This window comes from Kogia breviceps, chromosome 19 (genome assembly GCF_026419965.1).
Source record: "Kogia breviceps isolate mKogBre1 chromosome 19, mKogBre1 haplotype 1, whole genome shotgun sequence".
NCBI classification, from domain to species: Eukaryota; Metazoa; Chordata; class Mammalia; order Artiodactyla; family Physeteridae; genus Kogia; species Kogia breviceps.
Window position 1 is genome coordinate 25,367,352 of NC_081328.1, and position 24,228 is coordinate 25,391,579.

Consider the following 24,228-nt stretch of genomic DNA (forward strand, 5'->3'; position numbering starts at 1 on the left):
CCAGTGTTTTTCCAACTCTCAGGTGCAAAGCTTTCCTGTGGGCTGGTCAATTAGCCACTGCCGTGTGTGTTCGGGGAAACGGAACGAGGCATGACCATCCTCACATTGCTGCGGTCGTGGTTGAGAACCTGGCCTGGAGTCTCAGCTCCACTCCATCTGCAAACTGGTCTAGTCCCCATCTTCCACCTCTGGCATCAGGCCCTGCCTTGCTGGGTTGTCATGCGGACTAATAAGTATTACCTGTAAAAAAGCACGGCGTCTGACAGGAAGTTCTCCAGCTAAACCTTGTTCGATCTTCAGCTTGCGGCGGTTAGTGCCACCTCTAAGCTGTACAAGGTACAGCAGGAACCCCAGAACTCAGCCTCCACGCTGACACCCCACTAGGTCTGGTCACTCCTCCCGTACCCAGCAGGGCCCCAAGGACCCTCGAGAGGCGCTACAGTCCACACAAAACACCTGCAACGAGAACAGGCTGGAGGCTCTGGCTCCTGTGCTCAGCCATCCACCTCTCCCTTACACCCTTCTCCAGCCCCAGTTTCTCCCAAGAGGTCAAGTTCACACTTAAGCTGGCCCCTGCATGGCTCACAGGTAATTCAAATAACATATCAAAAATGTACTCGCCCGAGGGTCGCCGTCTGGCCGGGTGGAATAAGCACCTCTGTAAAACTGTAAACCCACTCCTCTGTACAAGCAATAAGATTACCGGCAAAATGGTCAAACTCAACTTTTTGAGAACTCTGGAAATTAATCAGAGGCCCACAACAATCTAAGAAGTGTTTATCCGACGAGTACATGCCTTTCAGCAACTTCCAACTCACTTTTCCTTCAATATTCCAACCCTGAAGGTTACAACCCAAGACACCAAGCAAGCACAGCCCGCCTCCGCATCCCCATGGCCTCCCCTCCCCCGTCCTGGGGCCTTATCCAAGGATCCTGACCCCGTCATTTCTCAGACCAAGAGCCATCCCAGAGGAAGCCTGTCTCGGCTGGACCACCCTGGCTTTGGTCTCTGCTCCTTCACCTCGCCCATCCTCCTCCCTGCACCAGAATCATGTGGTTCCCACCATCAAAACCCCTCCACAGCTCGCCAAGATAGACCAAACCTGCACACCTAGCTGTGTGAGCCCTCCTCAAACTAGCTTGAAGGTTCCCAAACACCCTTTTCCTGCTCCAGTGATGCAAACTGTAGGGAGAAAGCTTAGACCTGAGTATAATCCACCTTGGCTGAAGTCACACCCAATTGCCACTGGGACTTAGGGCTGTTGGCAGGTAAGACTGCACGAGAGCAGGCAGTGGGCCAAGCTCTGTACAAGCAGAGATACTGGGCTTTTTCCCGTAACACCTTACAGAAAAAAACCCAAACGAACACTTTGGCCAACCCAACACTTCCATTTCATTTCATTGCCTTACGAGATTGGTACCATTATCTGATCCCACAGATGAGGGAAACTGAAGCTTTTATTTTTAACCACTTGGTACCCACAGCCGGGGAGAGTTGGCTGCAGCTCTGCAGGAGGATGCCTTCTGTGTGAAGGACTCCCGGGCTATCTCAGCTCTCCAGAGACCCCTGGAGGGGTGGGCAAGCCCAGAGGCACAGAGGCCTGGGCCTGCCTTTAAGAGGAGGGGCCCCTGGATCAAGACTTAGCTCTGCTCTCACCATGTATTTTTTTATATCATTCTTAGCACTACAGTACCTTAAATAACTTCAGATCTATTAAGAATGCACCAAGAATTGGGGAAACCAGTGCTTTTAAACTCAAGCCTGCCTATTTGAGACCATCACTGGAGGAAGCCAGAGGAAGCTTGGCTGCCACCGTGTGGGGCAAAGGCAGGGAAAATACCAGATGGAAATTTCTGGCTAAACTGTCTTCAAAGAGCCATGGGTCTCCCAGTTTAATTGGGACCCTACAGCCCATCACACTTACAACCCTCCTTCACTCCCCTTTTTCACCATGCAAAAAATGGACTCAAAGTTATAATGTATACAATTTGAGATTTATATAAGTTTAAGTTATTTAAACTGCACAGTGCTGAATGCAGTCTAAAAAAGAATCAAACACACACCACCGCAAGGTAATTCAATGAGCTGCTTTTTTTCTTTTCTTTTTTTTTGTTTTAAACAAGTTTGTACAGAAAAAAAAAAAAAAAAAAAAAAAAAAAATCCCCGGATCACGCCTATACCATACAATCACCCTGTCAGGTACGCGGGACGCGATGGAGCTGGGACAGGCAGCGGCAGCCGGCACAAGGAACTTCAGCTCACAGACTACACAGGGTGTGGAAAAATCATGGGTTCTCTTTGCTCTCCAGTGTATCTTGTACAAAATAATTACATTTTTTAAACATATTTACATAGTTTGCACAAATAGAAAATGGTTACAAATTACAACCAGGCTTGGCAAGACAACAGTCCCCCCTCTCCCACTGACCGAGGCTGGAGGTACGATTGCTTTGTATTTACAGATGCATTAAAAAGTCTGCCTTCTTAGAGACCTAGCCAGAATTTATTAAAAAACGGTTAAATGTCGTAAGTTCATCTGTAAGCTGTACAAGTGATCGATGCCCACCAGCCAGTTCACGTCTTGCTCCCTGAAGACAGACTCCGAAGGTAAAAGAAACCCTTCCTCACAAGCAAGCAACACCTCCCTCAGCCTGTCTGCTACAGGGGTTCGGGTCTGCATAGGGGAGGAAATAGGAATAAGGGAGGAACGGAATGGAGGCGGGCAGGACAACCTAGTTGAGACAGTCTTCCTTCCACTTTTAAAAAAATAAACAGCTTGCAACCAGGTTAAGCCGACTGGCTTGTTACGCGCCATCCTGTGGCTTTGAAAAGAACCCACAGTTCTTTCCTTGTCTCAGAGACGAAACATCTCAACATGACTACGGTACAGAAAGAAAGGACTTTCTGGGGAGGACAAATGTTTGTAATTCTGATGTAAAGTCTTTGCCTTGAGTACCAAGCCCGATTTCAACAGTGCAAAAAAGACTCCAGAAGCGCCGTGGGGACGGGGTCAGAGGCTCGAGTAATAGCTGTCCACCCACTGAGCAAGTCCTCGCTCCACCAGCGACCGGTTTATCAACACCACCTAGGAGAGAAAGGTCCCTGGAGAGCATGGCCACGGCACCAGGGACAACTTCCCAAGCCAGCGTGGGTTCCCCCCTCACAGCCCAGGCGGCCACTGCAGGCGCCTGAGTCATGGGGTGGAAATTTGATTCATCTTCTGGGCCAACAGGGGATTCACTTACAGGTTCTGTTGGCATGCAAACAGCCTTTCCAATAGGCTGAGGAAATCTAGGCTTTAGTACCAGCAGATGAAGGGGAAAACCCAAATGGACAAGGTCCAGGAAGGCTCACGGATGTTCTGTGGTGGGGACTGTCACGTGCACTGTAGGACGTTTAGCAGCATCTCCAGCCTCTACCCACTAAGATGACAACTAGCATTACTCCCAACCGTGGCCACCAACAGCGTCTCTGGACGCTAAAAGGGAAAGAAGGACAGAACTCACTTCGTCTCCGATCACACTCCAGAGCTGAATCAGAGGAAGGCCGGTTGGACTATAACTCGTCACCTGAAAAAAAACAAAAACAAGACCCTCCACACCATGTTTAAAAGCTACCCCACGCACCTCTCCTTACAGACTGCTGGCCAACCCGGGGTGCGAGCCACAGGGAAGGAAGCAGGCACCGAAAGGTCAGTTCCCAAGAAGCCCAGAGAGTTAGGCGAGGCCGGGAGGGACTGCAGATGCCAGGCAGGGGGCTCCTGAGACATACCCTGTCCAGCCTGCCCCGCCCCCCACCCCCCGCCACCGGCCGCACACCTGAGCCAGCAGAGCCGTATTGCCCGTCATCTCGCTCATAGCTGCATCCGCCTCCGGCGAGAAGTGGTCATCATCTTTAGAAGAACGAAAAGCGGCGTTTACACTCTCACTGAGGCCAGGTACTCATCACTCACGCAGCTTGCAGGTGTGTTCCAAGCAGAAGACTTCACACGCTCCCGTGGACTTAAGAACTTCATGGGGCGTAGCCACACCTAGGCCAGGTTCAGAGCCCCAAGCCTCCCCGGGGCTCCAAGTGGGTACACTTGGGGTGCCTGCTGCATGCCAACCACTGGGGGACAGAGGCCCAAAGGGACAGAAACTCTGCCTTCAGCAGAAATACCACCACCACCACCTATGTCGGAGCCGAATGGACTGAGCGTGTTGTATGTGTTCTCACACCGACTCAAGAACGCGCTTTACGGGCGAGAACACGGAGACACAGGCCAGTGGCCAAAGGTCAACCAGCTCCCAGAGTGATGTAGGTGGAATTCAGATCCAGGCAGCTGGCCACACAGCCCAACTCAGGCAGTGACTCTAGGTGTGCAGGGCACGCAGACCACATTCTTTGTCAGATTATACAGGTCACGTCCTTGTACAAGGACATAGCCAAGGCGAGAGGCGGCGGTGAGGATGGGAGGGGCAGGATTAAGGTCTGGGAAGTCTTATGAACTACATTCTGGGAGGTGCCTCTGTTGGAAGCCTCTCAAAGCTGGAGGCCTGGGTAGAGTCTAGAACAGTGGACCCGAAAGGGTGGTCCGCGGACCAGCAGCACTGGCATCACTGGAGAACTCGTTAGAAATGCAAGTTCTCGGGCTTCCGCCCAGACCTATTCCATCAGAAGAGTGGCAGCAATGTGTGTTTGCTTAAGCCCTGTAGGTGAGAACAAGGGTCTCAAAGAGAAAGACCTACTTTCAACACCTGCCTGCACCCCCCCCAAGCCAGAGGCCCCAGCCTGTTACCTGACAGGGGCATCACACTGTCCAGAAGGACCTCTGCTCCCTGGAACGGCAGGGTCACAAAGTCAGACCTAGGAAGGCAAGAAAGGCACGAGCTGAACACGGACTTCACGGCTGACTCACTCTGGGCTGACGTTCGCCTTCTGCTTAGCGCCGTGACCCCCACAACCCAGAGTGAAGCCACACAAGAGGTACACACGATGGGCAGCAGGCCACAGCGCCCAGCTCGCCCCGCCGCGGGCCTGGCCTCGGAGGCGCTGCTCGCATCCTGCTCCCAAAGAGAAGCCGCCTCCCTTTTGCTGGATGACACTTGGGGGAGTTCTTCTACCAGACGGGCCTTTCTAGCTCCCGTCTGGCTGAGGCGAGCATGGAGTTTGTTTGTATCATACTCTGCAGCAGGGAAGAGTCAACCCACGTCCCAGGCTCCAGCTCTGCAGAGACCACACCCGACTCACCGGATCTGCCGGAGCACGTCTACTTTCACTCTCTTGTATCCACCGTAGTCAACGTAGCGAATCTCGACTTCATTGGTCTCCTCGTAGGAGGCCACCACTTGGGCTCGCCACCAGGCACCGTCCACGCCAGGGGCGGCGCAGATGACCGTTACTGCAGGGCAGGACGAGAGCATGAGCAAAGGCCTGGCGCAGGGCAGGGCGACAGCAAGCATCCCCCGAGGGAAGGACTTGGCACACCTCGCATCTGTGCCGCCCAAAAAGCTACCCAGACCAAAAAGTGTTCATCCACATCTGTTTACTCTGAGACTTACTGAAGCCGGAGGTAGACACAGATTAACTGGAATCAACCAAGTAAATTCCAAAATTCAGGGAATGGACCAGCAAAGCGGCCTTATACCCTTAAGATAATGTGCCAGAAAAAAAAATCGAGAGCCTGCAAGTGCAGGTCTCAGGGGCTGGTTGCTAGCACCTGCTCTGGCCCACGACAACTCAGATGGAGGGCTCATCAGAAGGCTCCCAGGCCTAAACCCCACTTCTTCCGGCCTCTGCTTCAGGAAGGTACTGAGAGCGCTAATGCCCGGGGCAGCCAACCAGGCCAGAGAGCAAGTGCCCCCAAGTGTCACCAACCGCACCCTGGGGTAGCAGGGGTGGGGGCCTGTGACACAGCTGGCCACACTGTGTCCTAACCCTTAAAGGCAGCCCCTGGCTCAGTCACCTCCTGGCCTACAGTTTGGTCTTTACTTCTGGGTTGAAGCAATATCAGAGAATCTGACAAAAGTGAAATCCTTATTCCTCTAAAAAAAAAAAAACCATAAAAAATGCTACCGAAATTTCAAAGGTTTTCCTCACGCCGTAAAGCCCTCTGGTGGCTCCAGGTTAGGAGTCCCCGACGGGGTGGGTTAGAGACATGTTTCGGCATTCGATTCCCTCTAACGAGGGCAACAAAGCTAACAGCTCCTGCGCAGGGACCACCTGGGCAAGTCACTGACTTTCTCACCTGTCGACTAGAGATGACCCAACCCACCACAGGACTTCGTTGCACTTGGGGATCTTCTACGAGACCTGCATCTGCATCAGGTACTGTGCATGTTTAACACACACAGTAGCCAACTGCAATTCCTAGATCAAGTGGGCATCAGCCCCACTCAACAGGTAAGCAGCAGAGCTGGATCCAAACCCAGGTGCCAACACTCTACTCTGACCCCTTTCCTCCGTCAGCCGGTGGAAACGCCATATTGGGCCAGCCAGGAAACTCAGCCCGGCACATTCCATGCCAACAGCAAGAATCCAGGGATGCTGTTCCCGTGAAGGGTCCAGAACAGGCTCCTCCCGGTCAAGACCAAGGGCAGAAAAACAGGAGACCCCCAAAGCTTCTCCCCAAGCCTGGCTAGGCCCAGGTTCCCCTCTGACCCCCAGGGTAGCACTTACTTTCCACTGGGGTGGGCAAGGTGGGGATTCCAGGCTGAGAGTAGCACAGGTACATCTGCTGGTCCAGGCTTCGCAGCGCATGGAAGGTAGGGTGTGTGTGCTGCTGCACAAACAGGTGCCCAGCACTGACCTGGCTGACCACGATCACCTCCACAGTGATGCCATCCGGGAGCATGAGCTGCAGAGGGCACAGGGTAGAGAGCACTGCAGCTACTCTCCTCACGCCTGGGGTAAGCTCTGAGGCCCCAGGGCAAGTCTCTGAACTGGCACATCTTTGAAAAAGGCGTGACTACCCAAAGCAACACGGCACCCAGATGACAGAGGTTCAAGGAAAACCATTTCAGCCGTGCAGTGTTTGGCTCCACTATGGCCTTTGCCCTGCAATACCACAAGTAACCACTAGAGGCGGCCTCAGCTCAGCTGGGCAGAGAGGCTCCCAGGAGCCAGCTGTGAATGGAACGTCCCACCTCCCACCCGCCTGGGCACAACTTCCCTCCCTCGCCTCTTCAAGAGTCTATAAGACCTAGGGAAGGCAAACAGGGATGAGGTGGCCACTGAGAACAAGAATAAGAGGTAGACTGGCCCTCGGACCCCTCAGGAAGCTCACTGGGACCTGCAGCTGACCCCAGGAGCTCCGGTTCGACAGCATCTCTCTGCTCTGCCTTTCTACCAGCAAGCAGAGGCCTGAGGTCAGGTCCACTGTCAAGGTCTGCACAGTCCGAGTCATTTGTTCTTCTCGACTCTCCACAGACATCCTCCCAACTCACTCCCACTCTGGGATTTGGAATGTAGGTTTGCTCGGTACAAGGTCCCATGTTAAAGACCCTAGAAGAGGCCAAGATTGGTCTCTCAAAAAACACTGTCCTTAAGGCACTAGCTTCCCTGACACTAAGGCAACAATCCAGGTGCGCTGGACACAGTAGGGCATCTACTCCACCTCCCAGCCAGATGGCCACAAAAAGAGCCTCTGGCTGAGAGTTCTGTGCCTCCCCCCTGCTCCTGCCCCTGGCCTCTCAGGGCTGCTGGCTGAGAGGCACCGCTCCAGTCCCACTCAGCCACAGAGCACAAGGGGAGGAAGCCCCACCAACCACTCAATTACTTAAAAAAAGAGTGGGTCTGGGGTCGAACCTGGTGGGAAAAACCCCATGATTCAGAAGTGAAGCATGGAGTGGGGTTCAGCCCTCTCCCAAATACCCATGGGAAAGGAAAGGGACATTCACCTCTCCCCGCAAAGCACAGGGGTCTTTGGAGGGAGGAAGATACCCTCCCCTAAACAAAATGCAGGGAGGCCATCTGCTCGGAGCTGCACATTCACTCCACCTGTGAAATGCAGTGTTCTCGGCCTTCAGAACCCTACAGCTCTACTACCGGTGAGACGGGGCTCAGCAGGGCTGGGGGCACACAGCAGGGAAGGGTGACAGGCCCCAGAGAGCCTGCAGCCCCAGCACGCAGGCACCCGATGCACCCGCTCCCCCTCTGCCAGGGCTTCCGGGGTGGGGGCGGAGGCAGGGATTCTTCTCCTTTATGACCCAGGAACCTCCCATGAGGCGGGACGGCGAAGGGGAGCCTTCGCCAGGGCCACCACTGAACCTGGCTCAACTAGGAGGAAGGAACAATGACACAGTAAGAGCCTGTTCGAGCCCCAAACGGTGGGTCCCAACCAGGTCTCAGAGGTGACCCAGGACACAGCACCAGCTTTAAGGAGTCCTGAGCCAGCCCGCACACACCCAGTCTGGACAGACTATAATCCTTTCTAGGCAAATGCCCTGAAAACACGAAGGGTGCCCAGGCGGCAGAGCCAGGGGACAGTGGTCCTTCCAAGCAGGGACCAAGAGGCCTGTGGCTTCCTACCAGCACTCGGGCCCCTCAACCCGATCCAGAGAACACAGGCTAGAAGCAGAACTAACTGGTGGAGGGCAGAGGTGAGAGGGCACAGGCATCAGTGTGCTGCCGGCCTTCCCGGCCCACGGTCTTGGGGTCTCCTGTTAGGGGTAGGCCGGGGGGAAAGGGGCACAAAGCAGCCCCGGCTCCCAGGAGCATGCTCACCCAGGAAGTCATTGGAAGAGAAGGCAGTGCCAGCGAAGGCAGTGGGGGAGCATAGATGTTGGTGAGGTTCAGTTCCTTGAACTTCTTCCCAATCAAGCTCAGTGCCTTGTCCACATGATGCTGAGAGCCTGAGCGGGGTGTGGGGAGCAGGACACAGTCACAGGGGTAAGACAAACAGCAAAAGCAAACTCAGGAACACCCCCCACCGCACGGGACTTTTCCTAGAGTTCAGGTACATCTCTTTTTTTTTTGCGGTATGCGGGCCTCTCACTGTTGTGGCCTCTCCCGTTGCGGAGCACAGGCTCCGGACGCTCAGGCTCAACGGCCCAGCTGCTCTGTGGCATGTGGGATCCTCCCGGAACGGAGCACGAACCCGTGGTCCCCTGCCTCGGCAGGCGGACTCTCAACCACTGCGCCACCAGGGAAGCCCCAGGTACATCTTTAATGTGCCAAAATGCCAGGCCTCGCCTTAGGATGAAAGGCATCTAAAGAAGCTCGATGCCCGAGACCTCTATTGTTGTGACTACACTCAAGGTAACAGGAGCCTAGCAGACGGGAAGGCCCGGCCTTCATCCACCATCAACCCAGGACCCCTGGCCTGCCCCTGAGTGCCCACACCTTTCCTGACCAGAAGACCAGACTCGGGGAGGGATCCGAGTCTCCTTCAAGCACCAGAAGTGGAGACGAGGGTAAAGGGAAGCCCCACTCCCTTCACCTAGGGTGAGAAGCAGGGCTTTCCTTTCAGAGACTTAAATTCCAAAAGGGGAGCAACTAGGACTCAAATGCTTCAAGTTACTTACATTTCAGGTAAGAAAACGAAACACAGGGCAGCAGCTGCCACTGACCTTCTATGTGGCAGATCTGGATGTTCTGGGTGTAGGGCAGGGTTGAGATGTAGATCTTGGCACCAGATGTCTGCTTCAGAAAACTCACATACCGTCCCTGCTTGCCAATCAGCCGACCAACTAGGTGCTTCCAGAGAGAAAGAAAGATGAGAACTTAATGAGAAATCAATTCCCTGCATCCCCAAGACCTGCCTTTGTTTTATACCAGGCCAGGCTCGAACATAATATCTGTTAACACGTCAGCACTCACTCGCCAGGCACGGTTCTAAGCACTTACATTTACTCAGAGTAAACGTATGAAACAAACAGCATGTGTTTATCACCATTTTACAGTTGAGGGAACAAACCCAGAGAGGTTAAGTAACTCGCCCAAGCTCACACAGCTACTAAGCAGCTGAACTAGGCAGTACGGTGCCAGGCCTCGGCAGTTTCCATTTCATCCCCGACAGTGGGGCCCATATATTCAGAAGCTGCAAAGGCAGTATTTTCTCCTCCCAGATCCACACTACGAGATATAGATGTTTCACTAGCACAAAGTTTGATTTACAAGTCGTCCACCTCTCCAAGTCTGCTCAGGTCCGAAGAAGAGGCTCGATTTGAAAATAAAGGTCTATGAAAGAACTCTTGGGCTCCTGCTGAACCCTTGGGCTCCAAACTTAGCCACAATGTAAGACGAGCCCTGAAACGTTCCCCAACGACCCCACCCCGGGGGAGCTGCTAGGGACACGGTCACTCCTCACCCAGAGCTTCCTGGGTGTGCCCTTTGCAACCACTGAAGGAGAAGAGGGCAGGACTGCCATCAGGGTCACCAGGGGAAGAAACAACTGAGGGAGCCAGAACCGCAGGGCAGAGCAGCCCCCTAGACCCCGAGTTCAAACCAATCCAAGTCTCCACCTCGGTGGGAGGCTAAGAGCCTCGGGAGAATGCAGTCGGCCAATTACTTCTGAGCCCCAGAGACAAACATCAAGATCAAGCTAGTAAGATGTAAGTTAGAAAAGAAGCTAGAAACCACTTAAGCACCCTGGAACTGGGGGACTGGTGAAGTAAACTGACATTCACACAATGCATAAGGCAGTTAAAATTACATTTTCAAAGAATAACAAAGGAAAACTAAATGGTTAAATATTTAAAAGCACTAATTAGAGCAACATCATCTTAGTTCTGTTTAAAAACCACAGGGCGCGAGACGAGAGGGAAATAAAAGTCTTCCCGGTCACTCTCGGGGGCAGAATTAGAGCTGATTTTTATTTTCCTCCTACCCCGCTATACTCCTCAGGCCCCCTAAGATACAGATTTATGCTGCGCTCAATTACAAAGCACACTTTGTGCTGGAGAACGCGGGCAGAGCACGGCGAGGGGACTCCTGGCCAGCCCCTGCCCTCAGTCCTGTCTTGCTGGCTGCTCCACAAACAGATCGGAGCCCCAGAACCACAAGAAAAGCCCCAGAGGAGGGAGCAGGCCTGCGAGTTTGAAGAGGAGGCTCCTGAAGGCAGCTGGAGGGATTCCACTCTGCAGGAAGCTCTCTGGATCCTGGCAAAGTGGAGCGCTCCCATCCCTTCAGCCCCTGGGGCCCCTCCCTCAGACCCCTGCCCCCAGCCGGAGGACGCTGCGCCTGGGGGCACCGAGAGCTCACAGTCCTTACCTTAGGCACCTCGATCTCCCAGACGGTGAGGTCGACCTTCTTGGGATGGGAGCCTGCCTGGGCATTCTGGAGACCATCAGGCTTCCTGAGGCCACAGCAGCTGTCCACCGAATCCATGCTGTTCCCGTCCGAACCTGCAGGGGAGGAAGCAACACGCACAGACACCAGCCAGAGCAGTTAATAACATCCAACTTCCAAACTCGCATTCCTGGGAGGCCCCCGCCCCATGCCCCCTCCCTCAAACTTGGCAGGTGACTGTCAACTCGAAGGCTAGAAGGCTCAGAACAGCCCCAATGAAAGGAGGCCTGGGGGTGTAGAGACACCTAATTTTAGCCTGTCACTTACAGTCCCACTTGCTTAATTGGCAGCCACGCCCAGCACAGCTGCTGGAGCAGAGACAAGTGGTAAACTGGGAAGAGACCGATGCTGGCCCAGGAAGGGGGGGTCCACGGGGCGGGGGGCAGCAGGTCCCACACAGTCTCAGAAGCTGGAAGTAGGTTCAGGCCCCCATGGAGACCAACCTGTCACAGCTGGTCCACACCCTTCGGACTACACAGCCCCTCAGACGAAGGGCCCCTGGTCCCCAAGGCCCCAGGCCTGGGCACACAGGTGGTGGCCTTCAGCCAAGCAGAGCTACAGAGCCCTCTGTCACCCTTATCCTGGACAGGGCCCTGCCAGAGAAGGTGACGGAAGGAGGCCCCCCTTCCCTCTGCTTAGGCCTGACTCGTGTCCCTCTGAATGCTCTTCTGGGCTCAGGGTGGGTCTTCGACCCCCGCTCAAAACCGGAGCAAAAGTTCGGTCCCGAGAGGAGAGAGCGGGGAGCAGGACTGGCTCCGACAGGGGCTGCTCCACTCCCGCGCGGGGTGTGCCAAGGGGCCCATCACAGAAAAACGGGGGCCAGACCAGCTTCAGAGAAGTGGCTCTGGCTTAAATATGGAAGACTCAACTGCCAGAAGGAGATCACTCCTGAGAGCCTACTAACTAGGTTACTTTCCACATGGTTTCTCCAAACCCTGGACGGACATAGTCCTCTGCCGAGCAATCCACATTCTGCCTGGATGCCGAGGACGCAGGCATCGCTCGCTGCCAGCTAAGGCCGAGTCACCACAAAGTGACTCCCTCAACCCCGGGGGCTCAGACGGGCTTCACGCAGGGAACACCACCCCTTCGGAGAGAAGCCTGCTTAGCCGACCTGCTAGAACCGGAGGTGGCTGACAGGGGGCTCGGCTCGTACACAGCCCCCAGCCGCTCCCCGACAGAACAGGACGGGCCTGTCACCCCAGTGACACCTAGAGGCGGCTCCGACCATACCAGGACTCCGGCAAGGCCGGCTCCACTCAGCTGGGTGGTCCCTGGGCCACTCTAAGCTTTGACTTCCTTGCGCCCAAGGCAAGGCTACTGCGGGAGAATGCTGGGAGGCTCGAGCCTGGAGCCGGGCACAGCTAGTGCTCAGTGGGGGGCTCCCCCATGCTCCCACCTGCCATGCCCACGCCTCCCCACTCACCACTCTCTCCCCTGCAGCCTGGACACATCTGAGTAGCTACTACCATCAAAGTGGAGTCAGCATGGTCAGGCTGAGGGGCAAGAGGCAAAGGGAAACTCCTTTATTCCTGAAAGATTTTCACCCGTTTTAAGATGCTTTAAAATAATTTTGAAACATTTTAACATCCCTGAAGTTGGGTACACCTTACGGTCTCTGGCTTCCTACACTCATGAGCAGAAGCAGTTTTTTTCTTTTAGAGGTACACACGAAACAGTAGTGTCTTAATCAACAATAGCATCTTACAGGTGACAACTTGTGGCGTGTCGTACACACCAAGTGCTGCTGAAAGCAGTAAAATTCCCAAGAGTCCCAACCTTCCTGGAGCCGAAACGGTAGGGAGTGGCTGCAGGACAAGCAAGCTGGATACCCACGGAGGGAGTCCATGGCCTATTTCCGTGAGATAAATGAAAATACCCCAGGGAAGCTGCAAAACCAGGGACAGGAGCTGCTGACCTGTAAGTTTTAGCAGTCTGAACTGTCTACGCTGGGGTCAGCACTCGAAAAACCCAGTGGACACTTCGTTACCAAAGTGCCCCTTTCCCTGGGGTGGAACTGCAGCTGCGCAGAAAGGAAATGGCTGAGGTTCTCTGCGAAGTAATAGGTGACAGCAACACACAGGAAGGCGTGAGCCTCCCGCAAGGATTCAAGGCTGTGGCCATTCTCTGGGCACTTACCCCGAAAGAGCTTATGGAGAAGGAAAAGCAGGCGAAGACATGGGAACAAGCACATAAAATTAAAAGGAAATAAACCATTAAAAAAGCTTACCCATTCTTGGTACTCAAGGGAATTAAAGCTGAGGAGGCCTCTCCTTTTTAGAAAAAAAGCTATTATGAGGTTAGCATTTAAGAGAGAGGGAGATACACACTTAGGTTAATGGGAGAACCCAACTCTGAGCTGGCTCCTTCGGAAAGACTGGGAAGGGTCCCTGGCTGACGAACCAAGTTACGGTTCCCGTGGCTTTGGGGTTCAGGGCAGCTTCTCCGTTACCCACCAGCTCTATGCTATACCCTGACTTCCTGCAGGCCGCCTGAGACACAGCACCGAAGAGCACCATTACTTGCACAAGGAGCAAAGGCAGGCTGGCTGCCTTTCCCGACCAAATAAAGGGAGACCCCCTGGTCCTCTGAGGGTTACCCCAGGCCCTCCTACCTCCCGAATGATCTGCTTCCGCATCCACGGTCCATCCATCCTCAGCCCCCGGGTCCGACAGCTCCCCTTTCAGCACCCCGTTGCTGAAGGGCACAGTACTTTCTGGCGGCAGCAGGGTGGCAGCCTTGTCCCTGGGGCTGGAGGTGGTCTCTGTACAAGAGTCTCCAAGCCCCGAAGTGCTGACAGAATCTGAGCACTGCCCAGAGGAGGCCACGGAGGGGACACCCTGGCCGTTGTTGGACGCGCAGGTGACACAAGCGGCATCTTCTGCCAGGACGCCTGACTCGTCCAGTGACTCTCCGAGGGAGGCAGCCGGTGGAGGGCAGGGGGCTAGGGAGATGTGGTGCGTGGAGTTCTTTGGCTTCCTGTCCTTGGCGGGGCTGGACAGAGGGCTGGTCAGGCAGCTCACGTAGGTCTTTGGTGGTGGCACACGCTCTGCCAGCAGGTCTGCAGAGGGGAAGGCGGCGTCCACCGGGCCCGCGGCACCCTGGCCCAGGGCGGTTTTCTGGCCGCCTCGGACACAGCTCTCCTCCTTCGGCCCCTGGAGCTGAGCGGCCGAGGCCTGACACACGCGACCCGCGATCCTGCCCATCGTGGTGCTCAGCACCTCCTCGGTGGCCTCCAGGATCACTTTGGAGATGATCTGGAAGGCAGCCTGCTCGACCTTCTCGTTTTCGTCCAAGGTCTCTTCCTTGCCCAGCTCCCGGCTGAAGTCTCCGTCCCAGCCTCTGCTCCCCCTGACCCGGGGCGCTGGCGTCTCATCGGGCATCGCCAGCTCCGAGTGCGCCGACCCCACGAAGCTACTCAGCAACTTCCCCACGGGGTCCTCGTCCACCGCCAGCAGGCTGCTCCTCCCCTTCTCTCCCCCTCCTCCCAAGGGAGCCAGGCTGGGGGCTCTGCTGCTCGGCAACTCGGGGCCCTGCTCCCGGGACACGGGACCTTCTTCCAGCACGTTTTCTCCCATCACCGCGTCACCTGTGCCTTCGGCGCCACCCGTCTCCCTGGTCTTCTCCCCGGGGCCCACCTTCTCTGCGGGGGCCGCAGACTGGCCCTGCCGGCGCCACCCTGCCGGCCTGCCCATCACGGTCTCTCGATTACACACCTCAGCTGCTTCGTGGGGGAACGGAACGCCTTTTGGGGACGGCAGGGGACACTCCAGAGGAGCAGACTTGGCTTCGTCACCCGTCAGAGCGAGCTCCACCCTTGCACTGTCCTCTTTGCGTGGTCCTGGTCGAAACCTCGTGTCCGTGGTGTTGGGAAGGCCGCCCGAGGACTCTGATCGCCGGTAGGCCAGGTGTGCCCGCAGCAGGGCTGGCGGCTCCACAGGGGGCTTGCTGGCGGTGGGGAGCTCCCTCTCAGGCGGCTGGGTGGCACCGGGGGGCGGGGCCGCCGCTCCAGGAGAGGGGTCCTCCACGGGGAGCGCTTCCTCCGTGGCAGGGCCAGCCCTCAGCTTCACAGCGCTGGCCCCCATCTGTTTGTTGTGGCTGCTGCTGCGCTCTTTTTTACGAGAGAAAAACCACCAGCAGCCGAGAAGCGCCAGCACTCCAGGCAGTGCCAAGGGGAAAAGTGAGCGGAATTGGATCGCCATCCTGGAGGCCTGAAGTAATTATACCTGCGAGAACAGGAGAGAGAAGGGGATGCTATGAGAGCCAGGTAAGAGGATCCTGATATGACTGCACAGCAAAGACAAACAGGTTACGGCAGAGCCTTTGCTCCCGCACTCTCCCTGACCCTGGAAGGAGCGTCCCTCCCTCTCGGCGCACCCAAGACTCTGGGTGATCCTTGGAGGTGGGTGGGCAGGAAGACACACCTCCCCCCACTCCTGTTCCCTCATCCATGCACACTCCCTTGAAACAAGCTGAGCCTTCTCTTGAAACCAAATCCCTTCCTGCATCACTTCTTGATGCCAAATTCTCCCTACGTTCCCCCAAGGGACTAGTTATGTTTAGAGCTTTAGTTCTCTAAACTCCCAGAACACTCATCTGTTCAGATGGTGCTGGAGCATTGAATCCACATGTACATGTCCCTTGCGTGCACCCCCAAGATCAAGAGTCAATGAAACAGTAGTTACGCAGCAGTAAAGTCAGAACAGAGGATGAGTAAGATTTTTAAAAGGATAGGGGAGGACTTCCCTGGTGGCACAGTGGTTAAGAATCCACCTGCCAATGCAGGGGACAAAGGTTCGACCCCTGGTCCGGGAAGATCCCACATGCCACGGAGCAACTAAGCCCGCGAGCCACAACTACTGAGCCCACATGTTGCAACTACTGAAGCTGGCGCACCTGGAGCCTGTGCTCCGCAACAAGGGAAGCCACTGCAATGAGAAGCCCGCACACCGCAACAAAGAGCAGCCCCCGCTCACCGCCACCAGAGAAAGCCCACACACAGCAACGAAGACACAATGCAGCCCCCCCAGAAAAAGGACAGGGGATACTCCAAGGTGAGGGACCAGTAAAACACACAGTGGTGTGGAGATAGGGTCATGTTTCAGAGTCAAGTCGTTTAGTGGGCTCGATGAGGGTCCTGCATCCCCTGCAGAGTCCGGACATTTTCCTGTAGACAACAGAGAACCAGCTTTGCTCTGCAAGGCACACACACCAAATTGTGTTTCTAGCTTATTCTGGGAGTAGGACAAAGAGTATCAAGCGAAAGAAAGCTGAAGACCTAGTCCGTTAGATCCACGTAAGCAGAAATAAGAGCCTAGAGGAAGGTGGTAAACACGTAAGGGAGACAGGGAACTGTTTTCTTCACCTGTAAGATAGGGACACACCTTGTAAAGGATGGCTGGTATAAGATCACTTGAAATACGTGTTAATCCTTGTAAAGCAAAGTTAGCTCTCATTAGATGTATGTGACAAACTTATTCTAGAATACACACTTGTATCCTCTGCCTCACAAACAGCAAATTTTATTCTGTCTGCAAAAACTGTAAGTCTTCTTAAAACCAAAAATCCTCCACTGATACGGTTGGTGAATTACTCCTTAATTTGGTTTGTGCTTTGTTGCGGAGATGAATGTAAATGCTTTAACAACTCTTATTTACTTATATCAATGTTTAATTTACTTATATCAATATTCTTGGGGAAAACCAGAGCACAGAGTTCACCAGGTGGTTCTAATGTTCAGTCGAGGCAAAAAAAAGTTCAACCACTGAAAAAAAAAAAAAAAAAAGTCCTGGAAACTTTGCTTCTCAAAGTGCAGTTTATGGACCAGAAGCACTGAGCACCACCTGAGAACCTGCTATAAATACAGTAGCTCAGCCCTACCCCAGACCATTTACCAAGGCCAGCAAAGGACTCACAAGCAACATGACAGCTTGTGAAGGAATCTAGGAAAAGTGTTCTGCTCCAAAGTGAGGGGGTTGGGGAGGGGTGGGAGGGGTGGGAGGGGTCATCTCCAGAAACTCCTTCATCTGTAAAGATAAACCTTCTTGCTAATATTTGAAGATGAAGCAATGGGATTGGAAAATACAAAGCAGAGTTAAACAATGGCCAGGGCTCAGAAGACTGTATTAATCCCTTCAGGCAGAAAACTTCAGTGATGCTACCTTAGAGCTTCTTATTCAAACACCGAACCCCACTAGACGCTCTCCCTTGCATTGCTTAATCCTCAACCACCGGGTCTGGAATATGTATTACCATCCTAAAGGTTAAAATAACTCAAGGTCACACAGCCAAGAGGTTGAACTCAGGTTCTACTCCACATTAAATCTGGAACCCACTTTAATGAGTCTGTGCAGACGAGGCACTGTACAGGCCAAGGAAAGGAGAAGTTTGTACCCCTCTTAAAACTTGATGGCCCTATTTTTTGACCCACCTCCTCGAGTAACGGAAATAAGAACAAAAATAAACAAATGGGACCTAATGAAACTTCAAAGCTTTTGCACAGCAAAGGAAACCATAAACAAGACGAAAAGACAACCCTCAGAATGGGAGAAAATATTTGCAAATAAATCATTGGATAAAGGATTAATCTCCAAAATATACAAACAGCTCATGCAGCTCAATATCAAAACAACAAATAATCAAAAAATGGGCAGAAGACCTAAATAGACATTTCTCCAAAGAAGACATACAGATGGCCAAGAGGCACATGAAAAGATGCGCAACATCACTAATTATTAGAGAATGCATATCAAAACTACAATGAGGTATCACCTCACACCGGTCAAAATGGCCATCATCAAAAAATCTACAAACAATAAATGCTGGAGAGGGTGTGGAGAAAAAAGGAAACCCTCTTGCACTGTTGGTGGGAATATAAATTGATACAGCCACTATGGAGAACAGTATGGAGGTTCCTTAAAAAACTAAAAATAGAACTACCATACGACCCAGCAATCCCACTACTGGGCATATACCCTGAGAAAACCATAATTCAAAAAGACACATGCACCCCAATGTTCACTGCAGCACTAATTACAGGTCATGGAAGCAACCTAAATGCCCATTGACAGATGAACAGATAAAGAAGATGTGGTACATATATACAATGGAATATTACTCAGCCATAAAAAGGAACAAAATTGGGTCACTTGTAGAGACGTGGGTGGACCTAGAGACTGTCATACAGAGTGAAGGCAGAAAGAGAAAAAATAAATATTGTATATTAATGCGTATATGTGGAATCTAGAAAAATGGTACAGATAAACCTGTTTGCAAGGCAGAAATTGAGACACAGATGTAGGGAACCAATGTATGGACACCAAGTGGGGGAAAGGAGTGGGGTGGCATGAATTGGGAGATTGGGATTGACATATATACACTATTATGGAGAACCTGCTATATATAGCACAGGGAACTTAATTCCTCTTTGCTGTACAGCAGAAACTAACACAACGCTGTAAAACAACTATACCCCAATTTAACAAAACAAAACAAAACACCTTTATGACCCTACCCTATGACCCCAAAATCCCACACCTGGTATCTTTCCTTAAAAAAAAAAAAAAACCACAGGGGCTTCCCTGGTGGCGCAGTGGTTGAGAGTCCGCCTGCCGATGCAGGGGACACGAGTTCGTGCCCCGGTCCGGGAAGATCCCACATGCCGCGGAGCGGCTGGGCCCGTGAGCCATGGCCGCTGAGCCTGCGTGTCCGGAGCCTGTGCTCCGCAACGGGAGAGGCCGCAACAGTGAGAGGCCCACGTACCACGAAACAAACAAACAAAAAACCAAAACACCACAGGCAGAGAGATCTATATAAGAGTCCTCACTGGGGTATCATTTGAAACAAGACTCAAAGCAATGGCTGCTAAATCTACTGTAGACTCCATGGTCATACGAGTTTTGGGGAATGAAGCAGATTCTCATGTACTGACATGGAAAAATTGCCATGATACAGAAATTAAAAGCTGTAGACCACTGTGGGTATGTGATGTCTATGTCCACATAATCCCATGGAAAAACTGGGAAGGATCCATGCCTACCCAGCCTTTCAGCTGTGGAAGAGGGGAAGGTTTGTACATTGATCTTGTATCTTACAAACCTTCCCAAACTTGTTTTTTTCCTTATCTGCAAATAGAGATAGTCTTCCCTTTTTCCTTTTGGAGAGAGAGATTTTTAAATTTCTTTAACAGAGATTCTCCAACTTGGCTGCCCATCAGCATCACTTGGGAAGCTTTTAAAATCTCACAGCGGTACCCAGATCAATTACATCAGAATCTAAGGGTGAGACCTGGGCATCGGGTTTTTATTTTTTCAACCCGGGTGATTCCAATGTGCAGTCAAGTTGGGGAAATCACTGTTCTGCAGCAACCTGCACACACCCGCAAAAAAGGTGGTGGTAGATTATGGAGATTTGCTTTCTGTTCAATGTCCTTCACATTAAAAATAAATAAATAAATAAAATGAAATTTGAGAAGGAAAAGAGGTTATGGGGGACAGGCACACTCAGGATAAGGCCCGTTACCAGGAAATCAAGTCCCACCCAACAGATCACATGCAACAGGAAGTAGGGCTGGGGTCTGAACACAGGTTTTCTTCTCATCAGTAAAGTTATATTCTAATTCCTGATTATTCTAATCCCATTTCAGCAGGGCTTATAGTTGTAATTCCCGTAGTATTCTAGCAATTCTCTGCTCTCAGGTAAAAGATTAAATGGAATGGGATGGAGAGGAAGAAAAAGAATCCTAACTACCCACAGGGGGCAGTCTCCTCACTTTACACACCAAGGACCCAAGGCCACAGACTTACAATGGTGTGTGTGTGTGTGTGTGTGTGTGTGTGTGTGTGTGTGTGTGTGTGTGTGTGTGTGTGTGTGTGTAAGGGGGGAGTTGCTACCAAGACATAAACTGCTTCTCAAAATAGCTGGAAGAAACCCCCACCCACCCCCCCTTTGGAACTAAAAGCTGATCACAGGGGTCTGCTCTCCAGCAGGTGTCCCCATCCCACCCCCAAGATCTCAGAAGTTGGCTACACTACGATAAGGCAGAGGCCCAACACAAACCACCAGTCCAGCTTTGGTTCTGCACTCCAGGAGATCCACACCACGACACAGACCACAGCCCACCATGTCCCGGGCCTCCCCTGCCACCTCATCTGTTCCGTTCCCAGTCCTAGTTCAGACTGAACGCACAGAACCAGCCGCCTGGGGCCATGACACGTGCTCCCTGCCTGCTGCTCTGTAGCCCAGGGACACCGCTGCCACTTGCCCACCTGACCCTGCCAGCCAAGCTTGGTCCCCAAGAGACTGAGGCTCGAGCCCCCAGATCCACCGTCTATAGCGGCCCCCCCCCCGCCCCCCAATAGGCTACTCAGCTCATGACAGCTCAGGAAACACTTTCTGCATTTCCAAGCCAGACAAATACCCCGTTGCTGTGCCGAAGGGCCTCAGAGAGGGCGGGTGACACGGCCGCCGCGAAGCAGAGTCCCCACCGCACAGGACCCTGAGTGTCCCACCTGGTCTCAGTGCCCACCACTCACCGCAGGGACCAGAGCCGAGGTACCGGGAGCCGCGGCTTCTGCAGAGGTGCAGCAGCGGCCCCTCCTCTCCACGCCCACAGGGACAGGAACTGCCCGACAGGGAGAGCTCCAGGCGCCTGGGAAAAGAGGTATGAGATCCCCAGGCGGAAGGGGAACACAGGGGACTGTGACTAGCCTCAGGAGCCAGCTCCACCGAGAACAGAGCCAGGAGCCGCTGGGATCGGCAGACACCCCACCCAAAGGTGGCGGGTTCAGGAGGCTAGTGGGTTTCACCAAGGGCGTGGCGGCCTGGGGGCACCTCACGGGGAGCCCCACTTCTCACCAGTCAAGGAAAGTCCCTCACTTCCTCGGCCCTTCAACTTCCAAGGGCCCTACCTGAGCCAATTCACTCAGACAGACTTGTGCATCGGTAAGGCACGGTTTTCCCTGCTTTACCCGGTCTGATAGGCCTGGACAGGTGGTGCAGGACGCACCCACCTTCCCTGAATCCTGACGGGGCTGCTTTCACGCACACACACAGCTGCAGCCCTCACGAGGCCTTCCTGCTACCTTCCTTCTCTGGGCACAGACTCATGCATGAGCTGCTCTCTTTGCCCTGGTTTTATGTGCATGTGTTTTTTTCCTCTTTTTTAAACCTGAACCTCTGAAGAGGTTTGTAGTGGCATTTAACACTGGAGGTCTAACGGCCTTCACACTCACTCACTAATGAAGATGACCTCCTCCCCCAGGGCCTCCCACCCCAGGCACAGGAAAAACCTCGCAGAAGAATGCAAGAGCCGGCCCTAGCATTGGTGGGGAGGAGACCTGGCTATTTTGAATCTGGTGGCACTGAATAGCTGCCTGCTTATTTTTAGCAGGTCCATTTGCTGGGAAATAGATGCAGGCTGGCTGGCTGCCCAGTGGTCACACAGAGCCCAAGGCAGGCACGTGCCACAGCCCCACAAGGCTGCAGCATTCACCTGGTCAGTCGAGGTTCTAAAAAAATTTCTTCCTTCTCCCAGAGGAGCAGGCGGCTTCTCAGAACAGCTTACCTGTGGAGGAGTAATGGTCTCACTCCCAAGAATGATGACCAGTGCAGTCACTGCAGTCTAGAGGCTTCTGCTAAGTAAGAAGGCAAATCTCTGGGAGATTTACTAAAACAAGAAAACAAGGAGTGTTGGTTCCACTAAATCAATTCGGCTGTGGTTAATGTGGAAAAAGAGCTGCATGTGATTAATGATGGGGGAAAAAAAAAAATCGATCCTAAAACAAGAGCTTAGGGGGCCAAGAGCCTTACAAGTCCAGTGTGGTCTTGGGCCTGGCCAGTGAAGCCAGATCTACTCTGTTATCCGTGTCTTAGTTGCAGCATGCATGCGGGATCTAGTTCCCCGACCAGGGATCGAACCCAGGCCCCCTGCACTGGGAGCGCAGTCTTACCAGTGAGCCACCAGGGAAGTCCCTACTCTGTGTTCTGAGTGGACTTTTAAACACGCTCCAAGAAATCTGAACATTTCTTCCATTATTCCAGCGTTACATATTCACTTTTGCTGAAGACGGCCCCTGGGTGCTCACCAACAGGGGGCGCAAGACAGCCCATCTCTAGAGTGTCCAGCACATCAAATTCTTGCTAAGGGGCTTCCCCTCTTGAAGCGGGCCTTCCAAGGACAGGGAACAGCTACATGACTCAGAACTTAAAGCCTAGCACTTGTTGCCACTGCATTCAGAGAATAACGGCAGGCTGCTGGCTAGGCCCATGTCGTCCCCCACCGGCCCCCCACCCCAGAGGAAGGCCACATATACAGAGGTCTTTACAAGACTACAAGGGTGTCTCTGGGTTTGTACAGGATGCATTTACCCAATTCCTCATCAGGTTGAGGTTCTGCACATACAAATACATTTAAGCAGCTGCAAGAAAATGCTTCTGGCCACCAGAAGCTCACAATCCGGATGGAGGAATCTCTGTCTCTCACACACAGATGCACCAAGCTGAGCCTGACTTCAGAAGTGGGCAAAGAGAACACAAGGAGGCTGTCTCAAAGAAGGCCACGATTCCCTGAGGTTGTAATGGTGGGCTAACAGCATAAAATTAAGGTTCTAAACCCAAGATGCCTTGGGGGATGGAGGGGGCAGCAGAGTAGAGCAGGATGAGTCCTGGGAGCTGGAGCTGAAGAGCTGGCGGGGCCGGACAAAAGGTGTTTGACCTTTACTGTCAGGACAACGGGAAGAAGCCTTGGCAGCTGTGACACGGCCGAAGCAGAGCAGGTCGCAAGAGGCAAAGGCCTGAGCCATCCCCGAGGGGTGACTGCAGTCCAGGACTGGTGGCCACTTAAGTCACATGGGGCTCCTGAGCACTGGAAATGTGACCAGTGTGACCGAGGAACTGAATCTTAAATTTTATTTGATGTTAATTTAAATCTAAATAGCCAGCTATTTATTTGATGTTAACTTAAATCTAAATAGCCAGCTGGTGGCTACCTAGTGGACAGCGCAGTCCTAGATGGTGTCCCCAAAGACCTGAAGGAAACACAAGAGCTGGATAAATGCTGCAATGGCCAGCACCACCCTTGCTGAGCAGAGTTTTGGTCCTGCCCCTGGGGGTGGTGGACGATGGTGAGCTGGGCCACTGACCCTCAGCAGCGTGGCTGGGGCCCAGGAATCACAGCGCTTGGCCATGCCTCAGGCGGGTGGTCTCGCCCAGCCCGTGTTCACAGGGTTGTTACCTTCATCCTTAGGAGGCCTGGACAGGCTGTGACTCATGCCGGCACCCTAAAGATTCCAAATTAGCTCATAGTGGGGACTGTCCCCCACACCCTCCATTGTGATGGCCCAGCACAGCGGCCAGGGGAGCTGGTGCGGCCAGACCAGCCACACTGCCCGTTCTGGGTGGACCAGCTGTCCCACAACGGTCACGGAACACTTCCAGTCTGCTTTCCGGGAGAAAGGAGGCTTCGCCCAGTAACATGTGGGTGGGAGAACCTGCTCATTGAAGCCTTCTCCAACCAAAGTGGAAACTCGGGGTCCAGTACCTGAGCTCCAGGTAAGAAGAATCAGAAGCAAAAAATCTCATCTGGACATGTCTCACATTAAGAGCTCTTCCTCTTCCAGCTCAATTGAAAATTAAACTTCCACTTTAGGAAAACTTGAGAAATCAGGGACCCACACAGGGTTAAGTGCCTAACCTCTCTCCTCCTCCTCTGACCAAACCCACAGCCATCCAGTCTCACTAGGCTTCAGATGATATGGGAAAATCAGCATCTCCTACAAAGGACTTCCCATTGCTTCCCTTGGGGGTAGGGATGTGGTTTTTAAAAACATCAACGACTATGTCACATCCATCCTGCCCCTTATCCCTGGCTCCTGGCAACCTTCTTGCTTTACAAGTGAATTCTGACAGGTTTCTGAGGACAGTGATAGAGCAGGTGCCAGGAAACTGTTCCCAGGTACATG

At 53.2% G+C, this 24,228-nt stretch overlaps 1 protein-coding gene across 4 annotated transcripts in view; it reads right to left on the bottom strand.

The window, feature by feature from the left end:
• Positions 1-2,278: 2,278 nt before the first annotated feature.
• The window catches only part of AKAP1 (A-kinase anchoring protein 1), a 32,627-nt gene continuing 10,677 nt past the window's right edge, over positions 2,279-24,228 (bottom strand). For 2 of the 4 annotated variants that reach the window (XM_067020892.1, XM_059047703.2), the window contains exons 2-11: positions 13,884-15,495; positions 11,192-11,325; positions 9,550-9,676; positions 8,705-8,832; positions 6,659-6,836; positions 5,231-5,381; positions 4,779-4,846; positions 3,820-3,893; positions 3,508-3,570; positions 2,279-3,086 (exon numbers count right to left, since the gene is read on the bottom strand). In XM_067020892.1, the coding sequence (XP_066876993.1) occupies positions 3,012-3,086; positions 3,508-3,570; positions 3,820-3,893; positions 4,779-4,846; positions 5,231-5,381; positions 6,659-6,836; positions 8,705-8,832; positions 9,550-9,676; positions 11,192-11,325; positions 13,884-15,471 (2,586 nt within the window). In that variant the 5' untranslated portion in view covers positions 15,472-15,495 and the 3' untranslated portion in view covers positions 2,279-3,011. Of the gene's footprint in view, positions 3,087-3,507; positions 3,571-3,819; positions 3,894-4,778; positions 4,847-5,230; positions 5,382-6,658; positions 6,837-8,704; positions 8,833-9,549; positions 9,677-11,191; positions 11,326-13,883; positions 15,496-20,802; positions 20,919-21,833; positions 21,887-24,228 lie in introns of those variants that run through there. The other 2 variants (XM_067020891.1, XR_010838108.1) reach the window with 2 other exon arrangements.